This window comes from Drosophila simulans, chromosome 2L, assembly GCF_016746395.2.
Source record: "Drosophila simulans strain w501 chromosome 2L, Prin_Dsim_3.1, whole genome shotgun sequence".
In the NCBI taxonomy this organism is placed as follows: Eukaryota; Metazoa; Arthropoda; class Insecta; order Diptera; family Drosophilidae; genus Drosophila; species Drosophila simulans.
The window spans coordinates 19,782,627-19,804,560 of record NC_052520.2 but is presented as its reverse complement, the minus strand read 5'-3'; the positions used below and the strand labels follow the sequence as shown (position 1 = coordinate 19,804,560).

The following is a 21,934-nucleotide window of genomic DNA, read 5'->3' as shown; positions in this document are numbered from 1 at the left end:
GATGAAGTTACGTTTCAGTTTCAGGGATCCTTTAGCAAGCAATTTATGCATCTCCGAACATGGCACGGTGATGTTCTGGCGCTGTTTAAGCTACTATGGATTTGGAGACATGGTAAAGATAGAGGGTACACTAAATCCAACAGGATACCTCCATATCTTGTGGGAGTCGAGCCAAATGGCAACCTTATATGTGCTACCGCACTTATTTGGTAACGAACCATTTTAGCCAAATTCAAATCCTGGCCAAAATGAAAATTGCCCTATACAAATACCACAAAATTCCAGAGTAGGATTGTAGCAAGCTACGGTCACATATGATCTGCATACTTCCGTTCTCTTTTCGTGAAGGCGTGATCGAGTGCAGTTTAACTTTATGCAAAATCCATAATTAAAAATCCACGAGCATCGTGTGGTTTGGATAATAGTTTTTCAAGGCAAATACTGCCGAGTGATAGTTTACCTTTAACTGCGTCGCTGCCGGTCCCACGTTTGGAGATAGAAGTTTTAGTGGCTGCGTCGCCAAGGCGGTTTGTATTGTTTTTTGCCAAACTTTTGACCACGCGTGAAACTTACTGTGGCTTCATCGATCGCAGAAAGATTTACAACTGCTGTCATCAGGAGCACCCACCGCGTGCAGCGGAAAGCTGGGCTTGTCCTCTTCTACGGCCGACAGATCGCAGGTCAACCCAAGAGAGTTGGCGTTCTTTTTTTCATATATATATAAAAAGTCAGATATTCCTAAATAGTGTGCTTAAAATACCTTGCCTTAATTAATCCTAATTTAAAGAAGTTTATAGTTTAAATATTCATTAATCATAAATAATTCTAATGTAAAGTAAGCCAAAGAAACAAAAGCATAATGTAAACTTAAATACCAGTATTTGCATTCCTATCTTAATAATCTTTCCCTCATTTCATCGTTGATAAGCAAAATTACTCAATAAGAGATTTCCTTAACGTAAATAACGTAATTTTTAGTTTAAGGATTAGGCTTAGGAAAATGTATCGTAATATTATATTTATTTTCAATTATATGAGGTCCAAAATGAATTAATCTGACGTCTCGTTGGGCACCAAAGGGTATGTAGAGCAGTGGTTGTATTAGGGTGGAGTCCGAATGGATTTCACAGGTAGGGTGGGTATAGAATAAGGCCAATAATAACCGTTTTGTTATCGTTTTTGAATCTACCGTATCTCTGTCTACAGTATTGTAGCTGTAACACTCTTGTTCATCTCAACGCAAAACCCACGCCCATTTTCCCTGAGCATAACGGTAAAAATAGTAGACAGAGTGTGTTGGGGTAGACAACGCTCTATGAGTGTGTTCGTTACAATCTAAAATGAGCACGCATTCACCTCAGGAAATAGACTGTTCTCCACGAATGACTGGATCTTGCAGCAGGACAATGCTCCATGCCACAAGGGCCGAGTACCAACCGAGTTCTTGGCCCCGATCTGAACATTATCGAAAATGTCTGCGCTTATGTTAAGAGTCAGAGGACATTTGAAAGAGATCGCCAGCGCGATGAAACTATAGCCGAAATTACGGAAATTTGGTCCCAATTACCTCATGAGTTTGCGCACAACTTGGTTCGGTCAATAACCAGCAAGGCTCCAATCAGTCACTGGTGCCAAAGGCAGATTAACTAGATATTAGTTGGCTTAACATAATCACATATTAAAATAATATAAAATATTTCGTTCAAATTCAATAAAAAACGTAAGTAAAAATTGTGTGTATTTTGAACATGAACAGTTATTTTTTCCACTTCTTTCGTTTGCTTCTGTATAGATGTAGAAGCACGACAAACACCGTTATGTTCGTTTCTGAGTACAAAAGCAGCAGCAACTTTTGACCACCTCTGTGTATGCAAACATATCCATGGTATCCTATGTAACCAACAATCCATAAAGTACTTGTCCACGGATTTCAAATCAATAATTCGGCCTTGGTTCTACTTAGATGCCTAGACGAAAATGCGAGTGAAGCCAGGAAAAATAGTCGAATCAAAACGATGAGCGATTGATTCCTCGGACTCACTATTATCAACAATTTGTTTAGAAGAAAGAGAGAGGCAAAATAGAAAGAAAAAAACACTTCCATCAGACAAAATATTTTATTCACATTCTGAAATGTATACATATTTATTATATTAAAAAAAAAAATTAAATTTCATTGACTCCTGGTATGAGTTAATATGGGAGGCAAGAGAGGGAGTGGTCGCACGGACTCCAAATTTTGTGTGCAAGCTATTTGTGATTTAACAACAAAGTTTCAAGGTTGTAGCTTAATTGTTAGACAAAAAAATCGATTTCTGGACCACAGTGCAGCGTAACAGCCTGGACTGACACTCCACTGGCGAGCCCACCCACTGGCCAACCGATCCCCTCAAGACTCCAGATCTGCTAGGTTTTGCCATATCGAAAGGCATAGAACATGCCAAGATCAGCTGCACAATCAACGGCGTAGTCAACACGCCCGTCCTTAGGAAAATCGCGCTCATGAGACTTACTGGGAAACATACTGACGCCGCCAAGTTCGCGTCCTCTATGCTCTCCGCCCTCAACCCGAATCCTCTCCTCAATACACCCAGAGATATTAACGACGCCATCGGGCATCTCACAAGGGAAATACAAAACTGCGGAATTCGCAAGCACACCTCCTCCAACGACTGCGAGAACACGTGAGAGAGACCTCCACCTCTGGTCCCCGGAAATTGCAGCACTCGTGCCTAAAAAAAAGCGCCTCAGAAGAGCTTGGTTCTGGCCACAAAATAGCTAAAGGAAATGATCGCCAGGCTACGCCAGTACTCCTTTCACAGGTTCCTCGAGAAACTGTCCCAAGGGGATCCGGATATCAAAATATGGAACGTCACCCGCCACATAGGGAGACCGGTTAAGGTGTCCCCAGTGCGCAAAGCGGATGGAACCTGGTGCCGCTCAAACGCTAAAAAAAAAAGCAGAAGCCTTCGCCGAACATTTATACAAGGCCTTTTCACCTATCGACTCATGTACTCCCGCAGACTCTGACCTGGAGGGCCCACATCACGTCGGTGAAATTTAAGTCACTGGCGAAGCTAAAAAAGCTCGACTGGCTCGACTCCAGCAAACTACAAATGAGCTCTAAGGCTCTTTTAATCAAAGCCATACTTGCTCCAACGTGGAGTTATGCCATCCAGGTGTGGGGAACTGACGCCAAATCCCAGCTCAATAGGCTCCGTGTGGTCCAGTCGAGAGCTGCACGTCACGCATCTGGGCTCCCCTGGTACGTGACGAACATGGTCATCGAAAGAGATCTGAAGTTACCCTTCTTGGGGATCAGATTAATTTCCACAGCAGCCGTTATGCCGACAGGCTTATGGCCCACCCGAACCGACTAGCAATTATCCTAGCTGATCCCATCTCCCTCGGAAGTCTGAAGAGGGTACACCCCAGCGATCTCCCTACCCGGAGAATAGTAATATATTAACACATTAAGTAATTAATAACTAGAAAAATTTTTCTTTTTGTACTTAATAATTAAGAAACCACTTGGTCTCATATACCTTTATACACACATTAGGTTAAGTTCGGAGGAATTGACTGAACGATTCCTTTTGGAACCAAAAAAAAAATAATAATAAGCTCCGAACACCTGCCTCTGGTAATTACGCTGGATGCGGGCGCAATATGCTACCCTAAGATGGAGCGGCTTATCACTAGGCTTACTAACCTGGAGGTATTCCAATCGCAACTGGAGTCCACACTGCCTTAAACTCTGGACAGGACGTTGATGATGCTATTGAACTGCTCACCAACAATATTAAGTCAGCAGCTAGATTGGAACTCGCAGCATATCTCGGCAGCCCGTGGCAGATCGAATCCCAATTACCAGGGAGATCCTGCTGCATATAGCTGAAAAGAGGCGCTTACCTACGAGGTGGATGAGGTCTCGTCACCCGTTGGACAAGACGGAATGGAATCGAGCGCTGAGTAGGCTCCGATGCGCGTTGGTGCTGCATAAAGCCGCATGGTTCGACGAAAGGCTTGCCACTACTGGAGTCAAAAGCGAAGCGACGCATTCGCTGTGTAAGGCCACGCGCGCAATCAAAAGGCGTTGCACGAGGAAGGCGCCTTTAGTCGATCCGACCGACTTGGGACAAGCGGAGGTATTCGCTGCGCACTTCGCCGTGCATTTTCAACCATTCAAGCTTGCCAGCCTGCAACAGGTTGAAGAAACTCATTACCAGTTGAACCAAGCAACGCCACATTGAAGGCCCTGGCCAGTCAAGCGATCCTTTAAATAACGATTCCTTTTGGAACCAAAATAAATGAAGGGTTTACAAAAAAAAAAAAAATCGGCAGACTGTGCCGAAACCGTCAGGTTCATTGACCGTTGCAACCAGTTAATCCAGAGGAGGTTGCGTAACAGATTGCCCTACTCAATAACAGCAAATCTCCAGGCATGTATTGCATAGACGCGGCCGCCCTGAAAATGTTACCTCTCCGCTGCTCTCAAATGCTGTCCAGCATTAATAACGGCTACTTCCGTCTAGGTTACTTCCCGAAGGAGTGGAAACGAGCAGAGGTTATAGTCCTCCTCAAGCCTGGTAAGCCTGAAGCAAAGACACTAGAATAACAAGATGCGTAACGGCCATACATTCGTTTGGCACTATGCAGCCACTTTTTTGGTGAAGGCCAAATTTGCTCTCTTTCCGCTCGCTCACGCTGAGAGCGTAAGAAATCTAAAAATAGAATTTGCTTGCTTGATACGATAACGCGTATATGTGTGCGTGTTGTGCTAGAAGACGATTTTGTTATTCTAGTGTCTTTGCCTGAAGCCAATCTAGCTTCCTTTCGACCGGTTAGTTTACTGGCAATCCTCTCCAAATACTCGAAAGGGTATTTTTGAGGAGAGTATTGCATGTAGTAGACGAGGCTGGACTGATCCCCGATCACCAGTTTGGCATCAGACGCTGCCACGGAACACCGCAGCAGTGCCACCGGCTAGTCGAACGCATCCTCGAGGCATTCAAGTAGAAGAAATACTGCTGTGCTGTAATGCTTACCGTCAAGCAGGCATTCGACAGAGTAAGGCATTCTGGACTCCTTCATCAACTGAAAATCTGCCTCCCAAACCCTCATTTTACCCTCCTGAAATCCTACACCGAGGAAAGAGCATTCCAAGGGAGATGCGGAAGGGCAATAAGCTCACCCAGACTGATCCGAGCTGGAGTTCCGCAAGGCAGCGTGCTCGGACCACAGACGGCACTACTTTTCTCGCTTCATCATCCGACCCACAAGAAGCCTCCGATATTATACAATGGCAACTTCCTGGCTTAAAAGATGCAGCATCGTAGTGAGAGCGGAAAAATCTTCCCGAACAACCTTCTCACTACGAAGAGGATACTGCCCACTAGTGTTGTGTCGTTCGTGAACGAACGAACTAAATTGAACTATTCACCAAACTGAACGAACGAACTAGGTCTGCCTTTATAGTTCAATTTAGTTCAATATAGTTCACTTAGTTCACGTCGTTCATTTTGATCTCTTACCCTGATCGTTCGTTCGTTGTTCACATAGTTCGATAGGTCGGTCTGAGTTCACTTAGTTCGATAGGTTGGTCTGAGTTCACTTAGTTCGATAGGTTGGTCTTAGTTCATTTAGTTCGAAAGTTCGCTTACCGAATAAGCTGATTAATTTTCGCATACATTTAAAACTACGGTTTACAAGTTTGTGCGTATCTATGGCTTCAAAACGAAAGCATAGCAAAGTTTGGAATTTCTTTGATTCAGTGGATGAGAAGAGTGCTAAATGCAAATACTGCAAAACTGTGCTTAGTGTGGCTGGTGGATCGCAAGGAAACTTATCGCGTCACCAAATAAATGCATTAAAATTACTATATTATCTGTTTGTAAACTCTTTATTATTTCTTATTATTATTATGTAGAAGTGTTTTTGACATAAATTGAATAAATAATATTAATTTTCAATGACAGCATTGTATGAAATAAATTCATAACATTTTTTTTTTTTGAAGCACCTTTAAGCAAGTTTAAAAAATGAACGATTGAACTAAATGAACGACCTAGTTCATTGATTTTAAACGAACGAACGAACTTATTCCTCAAATTGAACTAGGATTACCCAACACTACTGCCCACCAGTCACATTAAGCGGATCCAACTTCCCTACCGTGCCCACACCTAAGTACTTAGGGCTGCCCTGGACCGCAGGCTCACACATGGCCCCCATATAGTGAGCAAACGCATACAGGCCGATGCTCGATTAAGGCAGATGCAATGGCTCATTGGGAGAAGACCTAAGTTGAGGCAGAACATTAAGCTCATGGTCTACAAGGCAATTCTCAAGCCAATCTGGACCTACGCGAATTAGCTGTGGGGCACGGCAAGCCACTCAAACCGCCTCAGAATACAGCTTGAGAATTGCCTCCAACGCGCATCCCTACCACGATAACATAGCAATACACAAATATTACAAAATTTTCTAATATCTACAAGCACATTCAAAATATACTTACATAGATTTTATATTCATATAAAACAATAACTAATATAAACATAAGCTAAACATATAAAACAATAACATTTATCTCTCTTTATTTGTACTATTTACAAAACGGAATCAGCAAAGAAAATCCAACTCGTTTCCAGAGGAGAAGATTATACAGTAATTGGTTATAGGGTCTTTACTCATGGGTAGTTAGTAGTTTACTACCGTTGCCAATCGCCGGCTGAACTGTGGTCCGCTTTATATAGCGGCTTGGCGTGGTGTGCCCGCATATCTCGACTCATTTTGGAGACATTAGTGTGCCCGATCCACTTTATGGTTAGAGTGACCTTCCCTTGCCGTGCAGTGCGTGCGCTCGTGTTTGAATTCAAATGTTTTATGTTTAACTTCTGTTTAGTCCATGATTTGTCTTTTATTTTGTTTTTATTTTATGTTTCTTCATTTCTGTTTACTTCATGGTTTTTAGCATATTTTCTAAAATTATTTTATGTTTCTTCATATCTGTTTACTTCACTATTTTCACTTACATCTATTCAATTTACATATGTTATTATTGCATATGAAAACTAAATAAGTGTGGTCTGAGTTTTCCGATTGTAATCTTTTCGGACCTCTTCAAACTTTTTGTATCGGGGTATCGCTTAATGCTCGCAGGAGTCTATTGATTATCCATGCATACAAATATTTATGTTGTGGTGGTTCTTTTGTTTTATTGTATATATTACAAATTTCTATCGATATGCCAGACAAATTTTGAAATTTTTTTTTGTGGTTGGTGATTGTCAAATGGACGGGGCCAACAAGGGATCGGGGTATACTAATAGGAATAGTTATATAGTAATTTTTTTGAATGGTGCGCCTTAGTCACTCATAGGACGTACCTTCACAGTAATATACATCTATATGTAGGTACACATTTCTATGCATCTTTTTAAAGAATTGAATGCTGGGATGGAAATTTGTTCTATTGGAGACTTGACGATGCCCCACTTGTCTTGGTTGAATGATGATCAGGTTCAGCGCCAACTTAAGCTATGAAAAGGATTTTAGCTAGTAATTCAGAGTAAATAAAGAAAATTTAAAATTAATAAAATTGTTCTACAAAATCAAGTGGGATATTAAAATGTAATCAACTGCTCAAAAAAACATTTTTTCTGCCTATTTCAATGATTATGAATCCGATTTGCCAAGTCGATATCAATAGGCCTGAGTGCCAGAAATGGATGGTCCAGGTATACTCCAAATGTCGGGATCTCTTCAAAACTAATACATTGCCCAATTGGGGTCCAGACAATGCCCCTGTTGTCTATAAGGCGGATGTGGAAGCCATGACCGTCCTAGATTGCCATCGGCTCAAGCGGGCATTGGGCAAGGAAGTGGCTGAAGAGGATGAGGAGGGGGATGAGTTGGATGACCTGGATGACCTAGATGATCTGGATGAGGGGGAGGAGGGTCTCGATCCAGGGAAATTGGTGGGTCTATTGCTAGCCCTCTGCGCAATCGCTTTTCTTTTCGTTCTCTTGTGTCGAATGAAGCGCCGAAACATAAAATTAAAGGAAGTCGAGCTTCCAAAACCGGAACCCCAGGAAGCTCCACCCGTTTTACCCCAAAAAAAGAAAATAAATAGAGCCGCCAACTGCAAAAGCTGGATGCGCAGGAGCTGCAGACCCTTCTTCCTCCACAACGAGTCCCAGGTAAGACAGTACCAATCCCGTGCCGAAATGGAGGTGGCTGTACACGAGGAACGCACCCGGCAGAAGATCGCCATGTGGACAAAGGCCCGGGAGAGAGATGCCCAAAAGAAGAGAGATAAGCTCCAAAGGAACGTGAACAAGGCTACCAAAACTTGATGCCTTTTATTTTTTAAATATTTGTATGGCAAGCTGTACGCATAAATAAATAAAAGATTTTAAGCTTATCTATTTATTTTCTCAGATCACAAAGAATATTGCCTTCTTAGAACTACAGCGTTGTGCAACAACACCTCAAATGATATAAGCAAATAGCCTCTTCGATTCGCCGATTACTCTGAATTCTTGTTAATGAAATGATTAACATTTTGAAAGTAAAGTGGTCTCTTACAATGACTAACACTCGCCACTAAAAGTGTGCCAACTATAACAGAATTCGCTTCTCCAGAAGAGTTTATGCTATAAAAACGTTTTAAGGCAAAGGTTAAGTCACGTATTTGATTGCATACAGCGCCTAATTTAATTATCTTTTGAATGTATATGTTGTAAATAAATTTATTCACTTTATAGCCATTGATAACCACCGTTTGTAGACGGTACTAAAATGTCTTTTTGTTTCGGAAAATCAGTTGCTCGCCTAGCTTACATATGTTATATCGAGTAATATTATTTTGTGTAAATCTTTAAAAATTGATCAGGAAAGCGTGTGCTCAATAGTTAGTAAAATGTTCAATTTATTATTTAGGTATACTTAAGGCTCACTCGTAGTACGATCCATCTGTGGCGAGATCAATTAGTTTATGCGCTCGGTTGTGCGAGTGTGTGCAGGTGTACAATAGTAATATGGTATTTAAAAAACACGAACTTAAACTAAGGCAATCAACTATTTTTAACAAACATGCAACTGATAACTATGCCATTAACCTTATAAGTATGTATGTAATCTTGTCTCATTTAAAGCTACTTCATTCTGTAAGACATTCCGATTGTATGAAAACATTTGAAGGTGACATTCAGCAATTAAAGGCTGCTTTGGTCCAAGTTACCTATATACAATCGCTGGGCAGCGAAACTATGTGAGTTTCTTGGCCCACTTCAGGTCGTCATCGCGGGGCTTGAGGCCCGTAAAATGCTCGATGATGAGCTCGAATGTTGACCAGAATCTAATCGAATGCATAGCTATTATAACCACCAGAGGCAATTTGATAGAGGGCCGTACCTGATGCGTTCCAGTGGCCAGTTAAGCCATCCGGTGGTGATGCAAAAGTAGGTCTCATGGGGCGCCACGTGATGGATGCGATGATGCTTGCGTGGCAGGATGATGTGACAGCTCTGGAGTAACAGGACCCACCTCGGCAATCCCCAATAGGTATGCGACCACTTGTGTATCTTTCGGGTATTAGAATACGTTTTAAGTTCTAGCAGCAGTGAGAAAACACTTCGATATACCTGATTGGTCATGGCCACGAATATGGAGCAGAGGAACACATAGGCTATCCAGCCGAAGTGCTGCTGTATCTCGCTGGGCGTCCTGATGTAGAAGTAGTGGGCCAAGTAGCCGAGAATTGGTATGCCAACCATAAAGTTGTCGCCATTTGTCTCAATGAAATCGTGTCGCGTTATGGATGTGGGATCCAGATGATGCTCGCGAAAGGGTCGCAGGAAGTTCTAGAAGAGTTGGAAATATATGTCTCGTATCATTTATCACATTAGATCCCCGATGTACATTTGGCTTACCTTTCCAATCATGGGTATGTCCACCGATCCCCAGGTGTCTGCCGCCCAGTGAACCAAGCCGGAAGCAAAGTCGGCCGTTATAATGCCGCACAGGGCGGACAGAAAGGCGACACTAATCCGCTCCAATCGCAAGTGTCTAACAATCAGGGCTAGGTTAATGATCATAAGGCCAATGCAGGTGTAGACGCAAATGATTTCCTGAGCACGTTTTCCTGTTTAAATACAATTTTAAATAAAAAATCAAATAATTCTTTATGTATATAGTGTCTTGACTATCATATACCCATTGCTGAGGTAAAGCAAGTGAAAGCGACATGGAGAAGCTGATATTTCAGAGATTGCACTCTAAACGTACAGACGGACGGTCGGTTCCTGTTATATACTTTTTACAGAAGCCAATATGATTGCCTCGCTATCATATACCCACTACTTAGGCAAAGGAAGTGAGATATACAAGTTATAACATACAAGTGCGCTCTCTTAAACAAGCTAAGGAAATAATCTACAGACGACTGTATTAAATATATGGCTAAAAGACTGAATCCTTTAAGTATATGTTGTTTAGGACATTTAGGGAAAGTATTTTATATATATATAATCGGACATTACCTTAAAGCAGCCTGCTTCTTTTTTAATTATCGGACCAAAACTTTCTAGTTCACCTTCTGGTAACTTTCTCATAACAGCTTATAATACGTGGGAACTGCTCACCTGGACTGTACAACAAGGCTAGTTCCTGGGCGCCCTTATTCTGGGGACCCCATCGCGGAGAAGTCGAAACTAAGGTCGCCGAGTTGGGGGAAGTTGCTTTGGTGCCAGCGGGCGTGACCTTCAGCTCCTCCGGCTCGACTGATTCCTGATCCTTGGTGGTGGCGGGCGCTAGGTTGCCATTGGGGTCGTCCTCGTACATGGAGTTCGCCAGAATATCCATATCGCTCTTGGCCGTCATCGTCTGCGGATGGAGGAGTTTAGAACAGGAGTCGAGCGGAGAAAACAACTGGGAGGCCTTGATGACCGTTCCTGACTGATTGAATTCAATGCAATGGCTGAATTCAATGTCAGGCCACCGGATTTGATTGCCTGTGAATAATGGCATCTGGATCAATTGGTCGCCCCTACATAATTGATGATTGCGAGGCCAGCCACGTGGGCATCAAATATATATATCTATATATTTAAATCATTAAAATGTTTTTGAAAACAACCAGCCTTGGCTGCAGCGCAACTAAGGGACCACCGTCGCGTAGCTCCAACCGATGACCTCTGGTCAGGGATCCCAGCATGTTGCGGCGTCCGTTGATGTCATTACCTCCAGCTGCACCGACTCCCACCCCTTTTAGCTCCCAAACGACTGGTCACGCAATATTTTGGACTTACTCCCGGTCTGCGGGGACCACCAGAAGCTAAGTTGAGTTGAGTTGTCATGGGCGGAGGCGCGGTCTGGAGGTGCCTTAATTAGGCAAATTGGTATTTAAATTGTTGTGAAGGCTATCTAGCTCCCTTTTTTGGGTAGGTTGATAAACGCGATGGGCTTATATTGGGATTATATTTTTAGCAGCTTATTTGTTTCTTTGTTATTCGGTGCTTTATAGTCGATGGGCCACTGCTCGCTCACAAATGGGTTCAAACACGATATGTGGGCGGGAAACGTGTACAACAAACAAAGTCTCATTTGCGCATGAAATAGGTTCATAATATTCTTATTTAAAGTAAACCAATGTGCCCTTTACACCTCGAGATATACAAATGTTAATAGTAACAAATTAGTCGCACCCATTAAGATCAACCTAATTTGCCATATAAAAGAAATTTACCAGAAATCGTTCCCTCTTGAACTAGAAAGCACTTGCCTATTGATTGCCGTTGTTTTTTCAGTGAATTGGGAATACTAACTCCACCGAACCCCAATTGGAATTGAATTTGACAAACGCGCCCGCAATTACACAAATTATCCCAATAAGAATCGGAAATATTACACAAATTAACTGTTCCAATGCTCCATGGGCCGAACTTCATTGGGGAACATTAGGGAATGGTGAAAGCACATTAATCAAAACCGGCAACTGCCTATTGATAAAGCACCGCCGAAACACGCGTGCCCATATATTCCTTGCCACTAATGTTTCCGAATCCAGGAGTCTCGAAGGACGCGAGGACAGGACCTGTAATGTGACGGTTGAGTTCCAATACGTCCAGCTGGCAAACGCAAACATTTCCAGGTGACGTGCAACGGCCAGGATAAACAGACGGACGGAGTGAACCCAGTAGAGCGCTGATTCAAATTTCAACTAGGGAGAACGCTGTGGTCAAGTGCCTCGACTATTAGATACCCGTTGTTCATTAATTGCGAACGTTACTTAAGAGGATCAGACGTTTAATATTGCTTAAAATTTTTTAAAGAATAGTACAATTAGATATCTCAAATGTTTAGCTCTTATAATTCCTTATAAAGTATATTTGAGTCAACTTTGATATCAGGGTAAAGTTGCTTTCAAGGAATATATACTTCAAAGGGTGGGGTAAATTTGTATTTACTTGATACATGCTTCTCAACGAATCTAGCATACCCTTTACTCGACAATAGCGGGTGTCAAAAAACATGCCAACTCCTGGAGCTGTGGGTGGAAGTGTAGCGATTGTGGGTGGTGGGCGGTGCTAAGCGGAGGAACCCAAATGAATGTGAGAATGCCGACAACTAAGTTCTTTGGCGCCGACTTCAGGGACTCCCACGCCTGTACTAGATACCCTGTAACCAATGAGTTCCTTCAACTAGTTTGTCAATACAGTTTTATTCCACTAACCAAAAGAAAAAACAAAAATGTTCTTCTTACACCAATTTTCAATGAAAATGTATGTTCGGTGTCAACTAATATCGTTTGGTCGTTTCTTTTAAATATATCATATGTATATATGACGCCTATTAATATTTTATAAGCAATCTGCGTTAAGCAGCACTTACACAACTTTAACTTTTACATTGGGAGAATTAAAAAAATATAAAAATATGTTATTAAATTTATGGCTCCAATTGACTAATTATATATGTTACTTTAGTCAGTTTTTCAAGCGATTTTGCACTAAAAACCCAGTGAACACTAGAGGTTCTTCCAAAATTTGTTTTCGTGAGAACAGAGAATCCGACCTTCGAGCTGCCCACCTTGCTAATTATTCGTTTGTTTGCAAGCGAAAGGCATAAAAAAGGGCACACAGCCAACAGGTAATAATTTGGCACAGCGTAATCACGATTTTCGTAGTGGCGCCGCAGGAAAGGAACAATTTATTACACGAAATGCGCGAAAAGACACTCAAAATGGGAAAGTTGGTTTCGTTTTCCAAAGGCGGGTGGTTCGAAAAAGGTCCACCCTTTTCGTTTCGGGTGACAAAGCCACCAGCTTTTGTTTGCCCGCCCCAACTGCGCTCTTGTTTTAAACATTTGTAGTTGGCATAGCGGTATTTATAGCCCCGTTTATTTGTTGTCGCGACTTTTCGCAAATTGATAAGAAAACCTGCAATCGGCTCTATTTTTAAGGCAAGCAAAAATTACTCACCGCTCCGCCGGTGTTTCTTTTGTTATTGTCGGCGCTCGAGGCCTATTTCTTGCAACAATTAAATCTAAATGACCGTCTGCCAAGTATTGATTGGGACCAAAAACATGTGCACACGCAAGGAATTGTTAGGCATTCACTAACGTCGATTTACAGCGAACCCAGGCGTCGGCGCTCTATTTTTTATGGTGGCATCCAAATGTAAATAAATGCCGTGCTTTTTTCATTCGGTTTTTGTATGCACGTGATTTAAGGCTGCCCCACCGTACAATCACTCACACACACACACGCACGCCGCGCACTCTCGCACACACACACACGCGGGCGCGGGAGCTGCAGTAATAGTACCGCTACTTTGCACCAGTAAATTCCGAAAGAAACTAAACTAACGGGAAAACCGAATCGTACGGCGCAGCCATTTTCATTCATGCCCCAAAGTCCCATATGTGTGGGTATCAGCGTGTGTGTCGGCCTTTACCGTTAGCTTGGGAGGCCATTTGGGGTTTGGTTTCGGCCATGTTGCCCTACTCACCGTTGATTTTAGCGGTTTCAAACGCCACAGTCTCTAACTTTAGTCCTTTCGTCGTTGTTAAAAATATTTAAATTTTGACTGTTAAGCAAATGCAAATTATGATTAAGAAATTTAAAACTACAACCGCAACCTTCAATAGCGTTAAATTGGTTTATATTTTAAAGAGATTGAACATTTGATAAAAAATTGACTTGAAATATATTAAGGGTAATGCCGACACTTCTATAGCTGCTGAACCCTTCTAGCTTATTAATATGGTGAATATTTTTTCTATGAAAATGTTTCTAGTCTGGGCAGCCTTTAGATAGGAACAATCATAGTTTAAGTTTATATGAATATAATAATTATCAAAATAAACTTTGGTCGGGGAATACCCCAGTGAGAGATGGTCCGCCCCTGAATGTATCGATAGTCGACATATGGACGGCGCTGCCAGCTTGTCGAAAAACAGCTGATCCGCCGGCTGCACGGAACTTACCTTGTTACGTCGCCTCTGAATTTTTTAAAATAACTTCAGGTTTTATTCAATTAAAATGTTGCCGATTGCACGTGGGATTTACAGTGGACTGGCCAACATTACCAGGAATAGTCGGGGAGCTCTTCACACGGCCAGCGCCTTGAGATGCAAGGCGGAGACTTCGACTGAAGAAAATGATGCGGCTGCCAACGAGGGCGAAGGCGAGGATAACGCTGGTGGTTCCGCGCCGGACCCGAAGGATCGCAGCAAGGCTATACCGGTGGAGACCTCGATTCGATACTTGAAGAGCGCCGCTTACAAGCAAACCTACGGCGAGGACTTTGTGTGGACGCAGTATCGGTAAGTCAAACTGAAGGCATACACGTGAAAACCTTCATTGCATCCGCATCCAATCTCTTTAGGCGCAACCACAAGGGCATGTATGCGCCGCGCAAAACACGCAAGACGTGCATCCGCCAGAACCGCATCAGCACCGGAAACCCCTGTCCCATTTGCCGTGATGAGTACCTGGTGCTGGACTACCGCAACACGGAGCTCCTGGAGCAGTTCATATCGCCCCACAGCGGAGACGTCCTCAGCTACTCAAAGACAGGCCTGTGTCAAAAGAGCCACCTACGTCTAATGGTCGCCGTTCAGCAAGCCCGCGACTCCGGCTACATTACATACGATGTGCCCTTCAGGGAGTATGATTACAACGAGTACTACGGCCAGGAGCAGAAGCAGAAAGCTTAACCAACTGATGATTAACTTGTTTTTATTAAAAGAAATTACTGTAAACAAACTCAGGATATTGTTCGGAGTATTTATATGTTAAAGGAAGTATTTTCTGGAAGACGCTCTGAATCGGTGGAATATATATTAATACATAACTAACTTTAACAAGATTTGAAACAAATATGAAAGGTTTAGAGGAGAGGACATCCAACGAACTTGCAAGATCGAGACACTGGACTAAAGAGTTTGCCCATACTTTTTATTGACGCATATCAATAAGATTTTCGGTTAGCGCTATGTTTTAATTTATAAACACAATGTGTACACAATGTACCCTAGACCATTTGAATGTTCTCCTTGTTCTCCCCCCCGAGTTCGTCCTCAAGGAGTTGTTGATGCGATCGCTGAGCCAGCAGCTGACCAGATTCGTTGAAAACTCGCACATTTTTCTTGCAGTTGTAAAAGCTGCAATTACCCAGCAAGTTGTCCTCGTTGTAACTAAAAAAGAAGGATATTAGTTGTAATTTTTGAACATGTAAAGTACAACGTATTTTCATTTACCGCTGAAGTTCGCTGAATTTGTTTAGAACCAGTACCTTCTCCGTTCTTTGCTCTCCCAATACGAAACCGTCGGCCAGTATTCCTAAAGCACAGTTCTCAAAACTGCACTTGCTACCCTGCAGATTAACCGATGCGGATTTCTCCAGCAACTCCAGTCCGGTCTTGCATGTTTTAAACTGGACGCTTCCCAGCTCAGCGCTAGATTTCGGTCGCATCGATAAACCCACAGCAAAGTTTTCAATTAGGCAACTTTTGAGTTCCACGCTGGCGCCTGGCATGCAGACAATACCCTCCTGGGTGCTGGAGCTCCCATCGCCCAGCAAGCGACACCCTCGCATGGTCAACGTTCCGTTGCGCAGCAGGATCCCTCTACGGACATGACGACAATCCAAAACCAATTCGGACAAGGTATAGTCGCCATCAATGACCAGCAGGGTGCTATCCTCATCGCTCGAGCACACCACAGGCAGCAGGGAAAGATCTGCAGCAGGACTTAGTATGGCTTCCGGCTGAGTGAGTCCCCTTAGGCTGCCATTATCGTTGAGGTGCTCCAAGAATTTGATTGTATGCTCGCCGGGCGAAAGTAGAATATCATCGTTGCTCTGACAGATGCTCAGGACATCCTGCAGCGTATTGGACAGCTGCACTTGCGATTCCGGCTTGACCAGCGTCTGGGCCAGCTTCAGCAGTTCCATCTGCTGCTGCAGTTTTCCCGGCAAGGTTACCACATGGCTTATGGGATTCCGCTCTACCAAGAGATCCTCCGATTGTCTGGTTCTTCCTGAGGAGCAGCGAAGCCGCTTGAGGCTGTTAGACTGCAGCTCGCTGTAGGCGCGCCTCATTTCAGGATTTTCGAGGATCTCGAACTCGCTCCTTATGATGGCCATGCGCAGATGCAGGCACATCAGATCCGTAACCGGCAGACTGGACACATTGAGACTGCCATTGGCACTGCCCGCTTTAGATTGCTTTCTAGCGGGCTCTGCTGCGCTGTCATTGAGTTCCACTGCCTCGTCGTCGCTCTCGGCATCGCTGAGATCCAGTTCCAGGAAGTCCAGACGCTGCTGAATGTATTTGGCTTCGGCGAGCAGGGTGCGCATGTGCAGGGCCAGTGGACGGGGCAGTCGGTTCTTGCTGAGATCGCACACTAGTTGGATACGAGCCTGCAGATGCTGTTGCACCCAGTCGCGATCATCGTCGTAGTCCTTGTCCCAAGGCATCCACACATGCGCATAGAAGAACCGCAAGCGATCGATGCATTCCGCGGTGGTATCCACATTTAGAGCGCTGTTTTCCTGCTGCACAGTGGGCCACAGCTCCACCAACGATACTTCATTACTCTCCGGCAGGTGGACATCGTTATCCTGCACGGCTGTCACCACAAATACCGCCTTCAGCTCGTCAAAGATCACCTGCTCCACGTAGCCGTAAACAATGGTGGGATAGCGCAGTTTCAGATCCTCGCAAATAACGCGTGGAATTTTCCAAATTGCCTGCCATCCTATATATCCAAATAGTATACATATATATATAGTTGCCTTTTGTGCACGAGTGTGTGTGTGGGTGGCTTACCTGCAGGCTCAATTTTTAATTCGACGTAGGATTTCCACTCCGATCGAACCTGGGATGCGGGCATCACGGCTCCCTCCCACGAAAGCACCGCCTCCGCTTCTTTTAGTCGCTCCAAGTACGATTTCTCGAAGGTAAACACTTCCATTTTCCCCTTTTAAATGAACTATGTGTTCGTTTACAAAAATTTTTGAAATGCGTGTGCAAGCAAAGGCTTCGATAACGATTCTTCGGACGGCGTTATCGCACTGTGCAACCATGCGTTGAGTTTGGCTAGCTCTTCACTCGTGGCTATAATTTAAGCAGCTTATATTTTAAGATGTAATTATTATGGTTTTAAATAAATTCACAATTTATTTATATATGATTATGAACCCAAATATTTAGTGTTGTTGACAAGCTCAGATATATGAAATATGAGTTCGCAATCTAGCTATTTCTGGCTAGACTAAGTATCAGCTACTTTCTCAACCAATTATCGCCAGCAGTGCCGCAAGTATCGATTACAATGCTCATTCAATGCGGTGTTGCTCGCGTAAACACAACATTTGTATACAAATTCAAAGTTTTAATTAAAATCTGAGCACAATGGCCTCAAATAGCATGCCCGAGGAGAATTTCGAGGGCGGTGATGTAAGGAAATAGTATAAGCACCAGTTCCAATGTCTCCGATTCTAAGTTAATCACCTTTTTCAGTTCAACTTTGATGACGACGCGGAAGATGACCAATTTGTGGCTACCAACTCAGGACGGAAGCGCCTATTCAGCAAGGAGCTGCGCTGCATGATGTTCGGGTTTGGAGACGACAAGAATCCATACACGGAAACCGTAGATCTGCTGGAAGACCTGGTCATCGAGTATATAGCTGAGACCACTCACCGGGCAATGGAGATCGGTCGAACGGGTCGCGTTCAAGTGGAGGACATTATCTTCCTGGTGCGCAAAGATCCCCGAAAGTACGCTAGGGTGAAGGATCTTCTGACCATGAACGAGGAGTTGAAAAAGGCGCGAAAGGCCTTCGATGAGATCAAGTATGTGGGTGAGTATTGCAAAAGTTAGACATTTCCCAAGAACTACATCTAATCCACCATTTAAACGAATAATTACCAGGCACAGAGGGCAAGCTCAAATGACAGCGGTCAAAAAAAGCAACACCAAATCCAGGTATAAGCCAATCCTAGCAGTTAGCTCCAAGATCCGAATTATTTTTAATGTCTTTAATACTCTAAGCTAGCGCATAATAAACTAATCAAAATAGTCTTCAATGTCAATGTCGGGATTAAGAATATCATCGCCATAGGGCTCCAAATCAATGCCGTTCAGGATGAGGTTCTCGCAGGTCTCTGCGAGATCAGTGTTGCCGATTAGCATTGCTCCCCGTAGTCTTCCATTCTGCAGCACAAACTTGATGTATTCCTTATTTCTCGTGCAGCGCACCAGAATTTCGTAGTCCCTGCCCAAGTCCTGACCATTAAAGCGTCCCAACAGGACAACAGGATATCCGAAAAGTTTGGTTACGTGGCCAAAGAGCTCGAAGCAGAAATCCTGGTACACGCTTTCACCTTCACTGGCTGCCGCCATACTCCTGCCCGCCATGGAGCCCATTTGGCGAGCCTGAGTCCACAGGCGCATCTGGAACCAGTGCATTGCGGCTGGCCAGATGGCCGTGCACACATCACCGGCTGCAAAGACATCCACCAGATTCGTACGCATCATTTCATCCACCGATATGCCACCATCGTCGGAAAATTGAAGCGGCGAATCACATGTGTAGTCGGTATTAGGCCAGACTCCCGTTGCGGAAACAATAAAGTCACAGGTCAACTGCTCAAAGCTCCCATCCTCATGCTCCAACTTGACTAAAGCACCTGCGCCGTCGGCGAGATCCTGAACGCTGTTTATGCGAGATTTGTAATAGATCTTCGGTAGTCGTTTCTCTCCCCCTTCACGTGCTCCACTCAAGTCGACGGTTTGATGCCAGTCCGGACCCAATGCAGCTCCATGGTTGTTAGTCTGCTCCTTGGGCAGCACTTCACTGTACCGCATTCGCTTGATAGCTGCAACCGGAGAGGAATCCTCCGCATTACATTCATTCATGGCTATGTGAAAGAACTCGGCTGCTCCGGGATCCACAAATGTGGCCGAGATGTGGGAATCTTTAACCACCCAGTGGACATTTACATCCTTCAGCTCGTAGGCCAACTCACTGGCAATGCCGCCATTGCCCAAGATCAGGACATCCTTTGCTGTGGCCAACTTTCGCTGCAGCAGCTGCACAGAGTCCGTGTCCCGAATGCCAATGACAAGGGGATCTACACATTTGCCGGAGAACAATTTGGGTGTTCCACCGGTGCAGAGGCACAGATAGCGATACTTGATCTCCACACCCGCTTTAGTGCGGATGCAGTGCTCGCTGCTGTTGATGTGATCCAGTCGATCCACTAGGGTCTCGAAACTAGCTCCCATTTCGGTGACATCCTGCTCCCGGACGTCGAACTTGTGCAGATAGCGAGCCACCGGCACCAAATTGGTCACACTCTTCACGATGCTGGACTCCGAGAGCAGTAGAATGGAGGCATTGGGTCGGCAGATGGCCAGGGATTCGGCGCAGCTGACGCCAGCGATACCCCCACCGACCACCAGGAACTCGCACTCCCGCGACATCCTCAGGGAGAATAGCTTTGATAAAATATCAGTAAACAACGAAATAGCAAAGTGAAAAACTGAACAGCTGATTCCAAAGCAACACAGTGAAATCTCAGTTTAAATCACACTTTCAGAAAACAAGTTGCATAAAAAGATATAATAAATTTAACAAATACATACCAAGCTTAAATTTTAGGTACTTTGGGTAGTTTATAATGTATATACAATTTGTTTTTAATTTGTTACTGCCGAAAATTTTATGTGATTTTCGGGACAGTTTTAACTTGTTAACTGCAGTTATAAAGATACGCCGTTTCAGCTAAGTGGCTACAGTCATACAGTATCCACTGTACTTGGTGTTCATTTAAAACTGTAAATGTTTGGCGGATTCAAATCAGCTGCTTTGGTATTTTATAAATGCCACAATACAATGCAGCCCCACTAAATATACTACGCCACAGCTAAAGGAACCCCCTTGTGGAGCCCATGGATTATTTATAGGCAGAACCATCATCAACAACACTTAATCGGTGTATGTCTTTATAGAAAGGATTGGAAAGGACAAGGAGACACCATGTCCAAGGATCACTGGATGAGGGATCTGCCAAGCGAGTTGCGCGATCTGTCGATCATCAATCTGGCTATTCCAGGTACGGATGAGATCATCGCACTAGCTGAATTAATTGAGGAGTGTGCAATCTAGTATAGGTTCCCACAATTCGATGACTTATGGCATAAACAGCAAGTCCGAACTATCGCCAGATGCGGAAACTTCGATTAGGCGGTGGCATCGCTTCTTTCCCTGCTTCGTGCGCCGTTGGAGCAAGACGCAATCTTCTGGGACCCTGGAGCAACTGGAGTTGGGAGTGCGGTACTTTGATCTAAGGATAGCCCAGAAGGATGATAAGTTCTACTACTGCCATGGCCTCTTTGCCATGGAGATTTTCGAGCCGCTTTTGGAGATTCGCCAGTTCGTGGACACCCATCCAGAGGAGGTGGTAATCCTGGATCTGCAGCACTTTTACGCCATGACAGTGGCTCATCACCAGCAGCTGCACAAGGATCTGATCCAGTTCTTCGCCCATCGTCTGTACTCCACGTTGGATGGTTCTCTCAAGGATTGCACTCTGAATAGATGTTTGGAAATGCAGCGCAGCGTGGTGATCATCTACAGGCGATGCCCCATTCCGCTGCCGCTGAGATTCTGGCCCAGTTACGCGTGGCCCACACCATGGCCCAATAAAGCGAGTGTCAAGAAACTGCAGTCCTTTCTGGAGGACTCCCTACTCTCGCGACAGCCCCAACAGGGTTATGTTTCCCAGTGCCTCATCACGCCCACTGGTCGCTATATCGCCTTCCGGCTCTTCTTTACCCTAAAGAGCACAGCCAAACGGGTGGACAAGAAGCTGCAGCCTTGGATTCAGGAACAGATTCCAGGTCCCTTCGAGCCAAAGGACGAGCCCAGGGTAAACGTGTTCCTGGCCGACTTCGTAAGCCTTAAGGACGGACAGTTCTGCGATTGGGTAGTTGATCTGAACACAAAACTACTGGATCAATTGGGTCGCGATAGGGAACTTGAGTCCACTGAAGACGTGGAAAAGTAGGAGGCCCAAGGTTGAAGATTTCCACGGGAAAGGCAAAGGTAACACCTGGTTATTACCTTGTGGTACTTTTAATATTTGTATAAACCAATATTTGGATGTTAATACAACGCATGACACAAAGTTGTTCGAAACCAGTGATAAGCTTTCGAAGAGGTGATAATGAAGTAAATAATTATTTTAATGCCAGAGCAAACTATTATGTCAGTTACGTACAAGCATGATTTGGATACTAAGTTATGTAAGACCAGAAAATGGTTATAAAAACAAACTAAAGCTAGTGATTTATTTGATAAACTATTTGTAGTCGTTTTTTGTACCGCCGCTTTAAAATATTTTCAAAAAACCAG

At 44.0% G+C, this 21,934-nt stretch overlaps 7 protein-coding genes across 9 annotated transcripts; 4 read left to right on the top strand and 3 right to left on the bottom strand.

Moving 5' to 3' along the window:
- The first annotated feature begins 7,591 nt into the window (after positions 1-7,591).
- Positions 7,592-9,046, top strand: LOC6732903. The gene has a single exon (XM_039298357.2). The coding sequence runs from the start codon at positions 7,677-7,679 to the stop codon at positions 8,358-8,360; it is 684 nt and encodes a 227-aa protein (XP_039154291.1). The 5' UTR covers positions 7,592-7,676; the 3' UTR covers positions 8,361-9,046.
- On the bottom strand, positions 8,418-14,133 carry LOC6732902 (plasmanylethanolamine desaturase). 2 transcript variants are annotated; one of them, XM_016180435.3, is made up of 6 exons: positions 14,016-14,133; positions 10,650-10,890; positions 9,939-10,150; positions 9,651-9,869; positions 9,421-9,590; positions 8,418-9,364 (listed from the first exon to the last, which is right to left on the bottom strand). In XM_016180435.3, exons 2-6 carry the CDS (start codon positions 10,885-10,887, stop codon positions 9,274-9,276), a joined length of 930 nt encoding a protein of 309 aa, XP_016025625.1. In that variant the 5' UTR covers positions 10,888-10,890; positions 14,016-14,133; the 3' UTR covers positions 8,418-9,273. The 2 variants fall into 2 exon arrangements, with proteins under 2 accessions (XP_016025625.1, XP_016025624.1); XM_016180434.2 differs by lacking the exon at positions 14,016-14,133 and adding an exon at positions 13,487-13,860.
- Positions 14,134-14,426: 293 nt separating this feature from the next.
- LOC6732901 (28S ribosomal protein S18b, mitochondrial) lies at positions 14,427-15,274 on the top strand. Its single transcript, XM_002079970.4, has 2 exons — positions 14,427-14,832; positions 14,895-15,274. The coding sequence occupies exons 1-2, from the start codon at positions 14,549-14,551 to the stop codon at positions 15,223-15,225; spliced, it is 615 nt and encodes a 204-aa protein (XP_002080006.1). The 5' UTR covers positions 14,427-14,548; the 3' UTR covers positions 15,226-15,274.
- Positions 15,275-15,423: 149 nt separating this feature from the next.
- Positions 15,424-17,690, bottom strand: LOC6732900 (protein nessun dorma). The gene is made up of 3 exons (XM_016180432.3): positions 17,341-17,690; positions 15,769-17,269; positions 15,424-15,705 (listed from the first exon to the last, which is right to left on the bottom strand). Exons 1-3 carry the CDS (start codon positions 17,483-17,485, stop codon positions 15,543-15,545), a joined length of 1,809 nt encoding a protein of 602 aa, XP_016025622.1. The 5' UTR covers positions 17,486-17,690; the 3' UTR covers positions 15,424-15,542.
- A 122-nt stretch (positions 17,691-17,812) lies between these two features.
- Positions 17,813-18,608, top strand: LOC6739252 (transcription initiation factor TFIID subunit 13). Its single transcript, XM_002076125.4, has 3 exons — positions 17,813-17,970; positions 18,034-18,376; positions 18,448-18,608. Exons 1-3 carry the CDS (start codon positions 17,926-17,928, stop codon positions 18,468-18,470), a joined length of 411 nt encoding a protein of 136 aa, XP_002076161.1. The 5' UTR covers positions 17,813-17,925; the 3' UTR covers positions 18,471-18,608.
- On the bottom strand, positions 18,540-20,094 carry LOC6739253 (pyridine nucleotide-disulfide oxidoreductase domain-containing protein 1). The gene has a single exon (XM_002076124.3). The coding sequence runs from the start codon at positions 19,999-20,001 to the stop codon at positions 18,583-18,585; it is 1,419 nt and encodes a 472-aa protein (XP_002076160.2). The 5' UTR covers positions 20,002-20,094; the 3' UTR covers positions 18,540-18,582.
- A 329-nt stretch (positions 20,095-20,423) lies between these two features.
- Positions 20,424-21,884, top strand: LOC6732899 (PI-PLC X domain-containing protein 2). 2 transcript variants are annotated; one of them, XM_002079968.4, is made up of 2 exons: positions 20,424-20,633; positions 20,692-21,884. In XM_002079968.4, the coding sequence occupies exons 1-2, from the start codon at positions 20,558-20,560 to the stop codon at positions 21,585-21,587; spliced, it is 972 nt and encodes a 323-aa protein (XP_002080004.2). In that variant the 5' UTR covers positions 20,424-20,557; the 3' UTR covers positions 21,588-21,884. The 2 variants fall into 2 exon arrangements, with proteins under 2 accessions (XP_002080004.2, XP_039154290.1); XM_039298356.2 differs by having other exon boundaries at positions 20,687-21,884.
- The last annotated feature ends 50 nt before the right edge of the window (positions 21,885-21,934 follow it).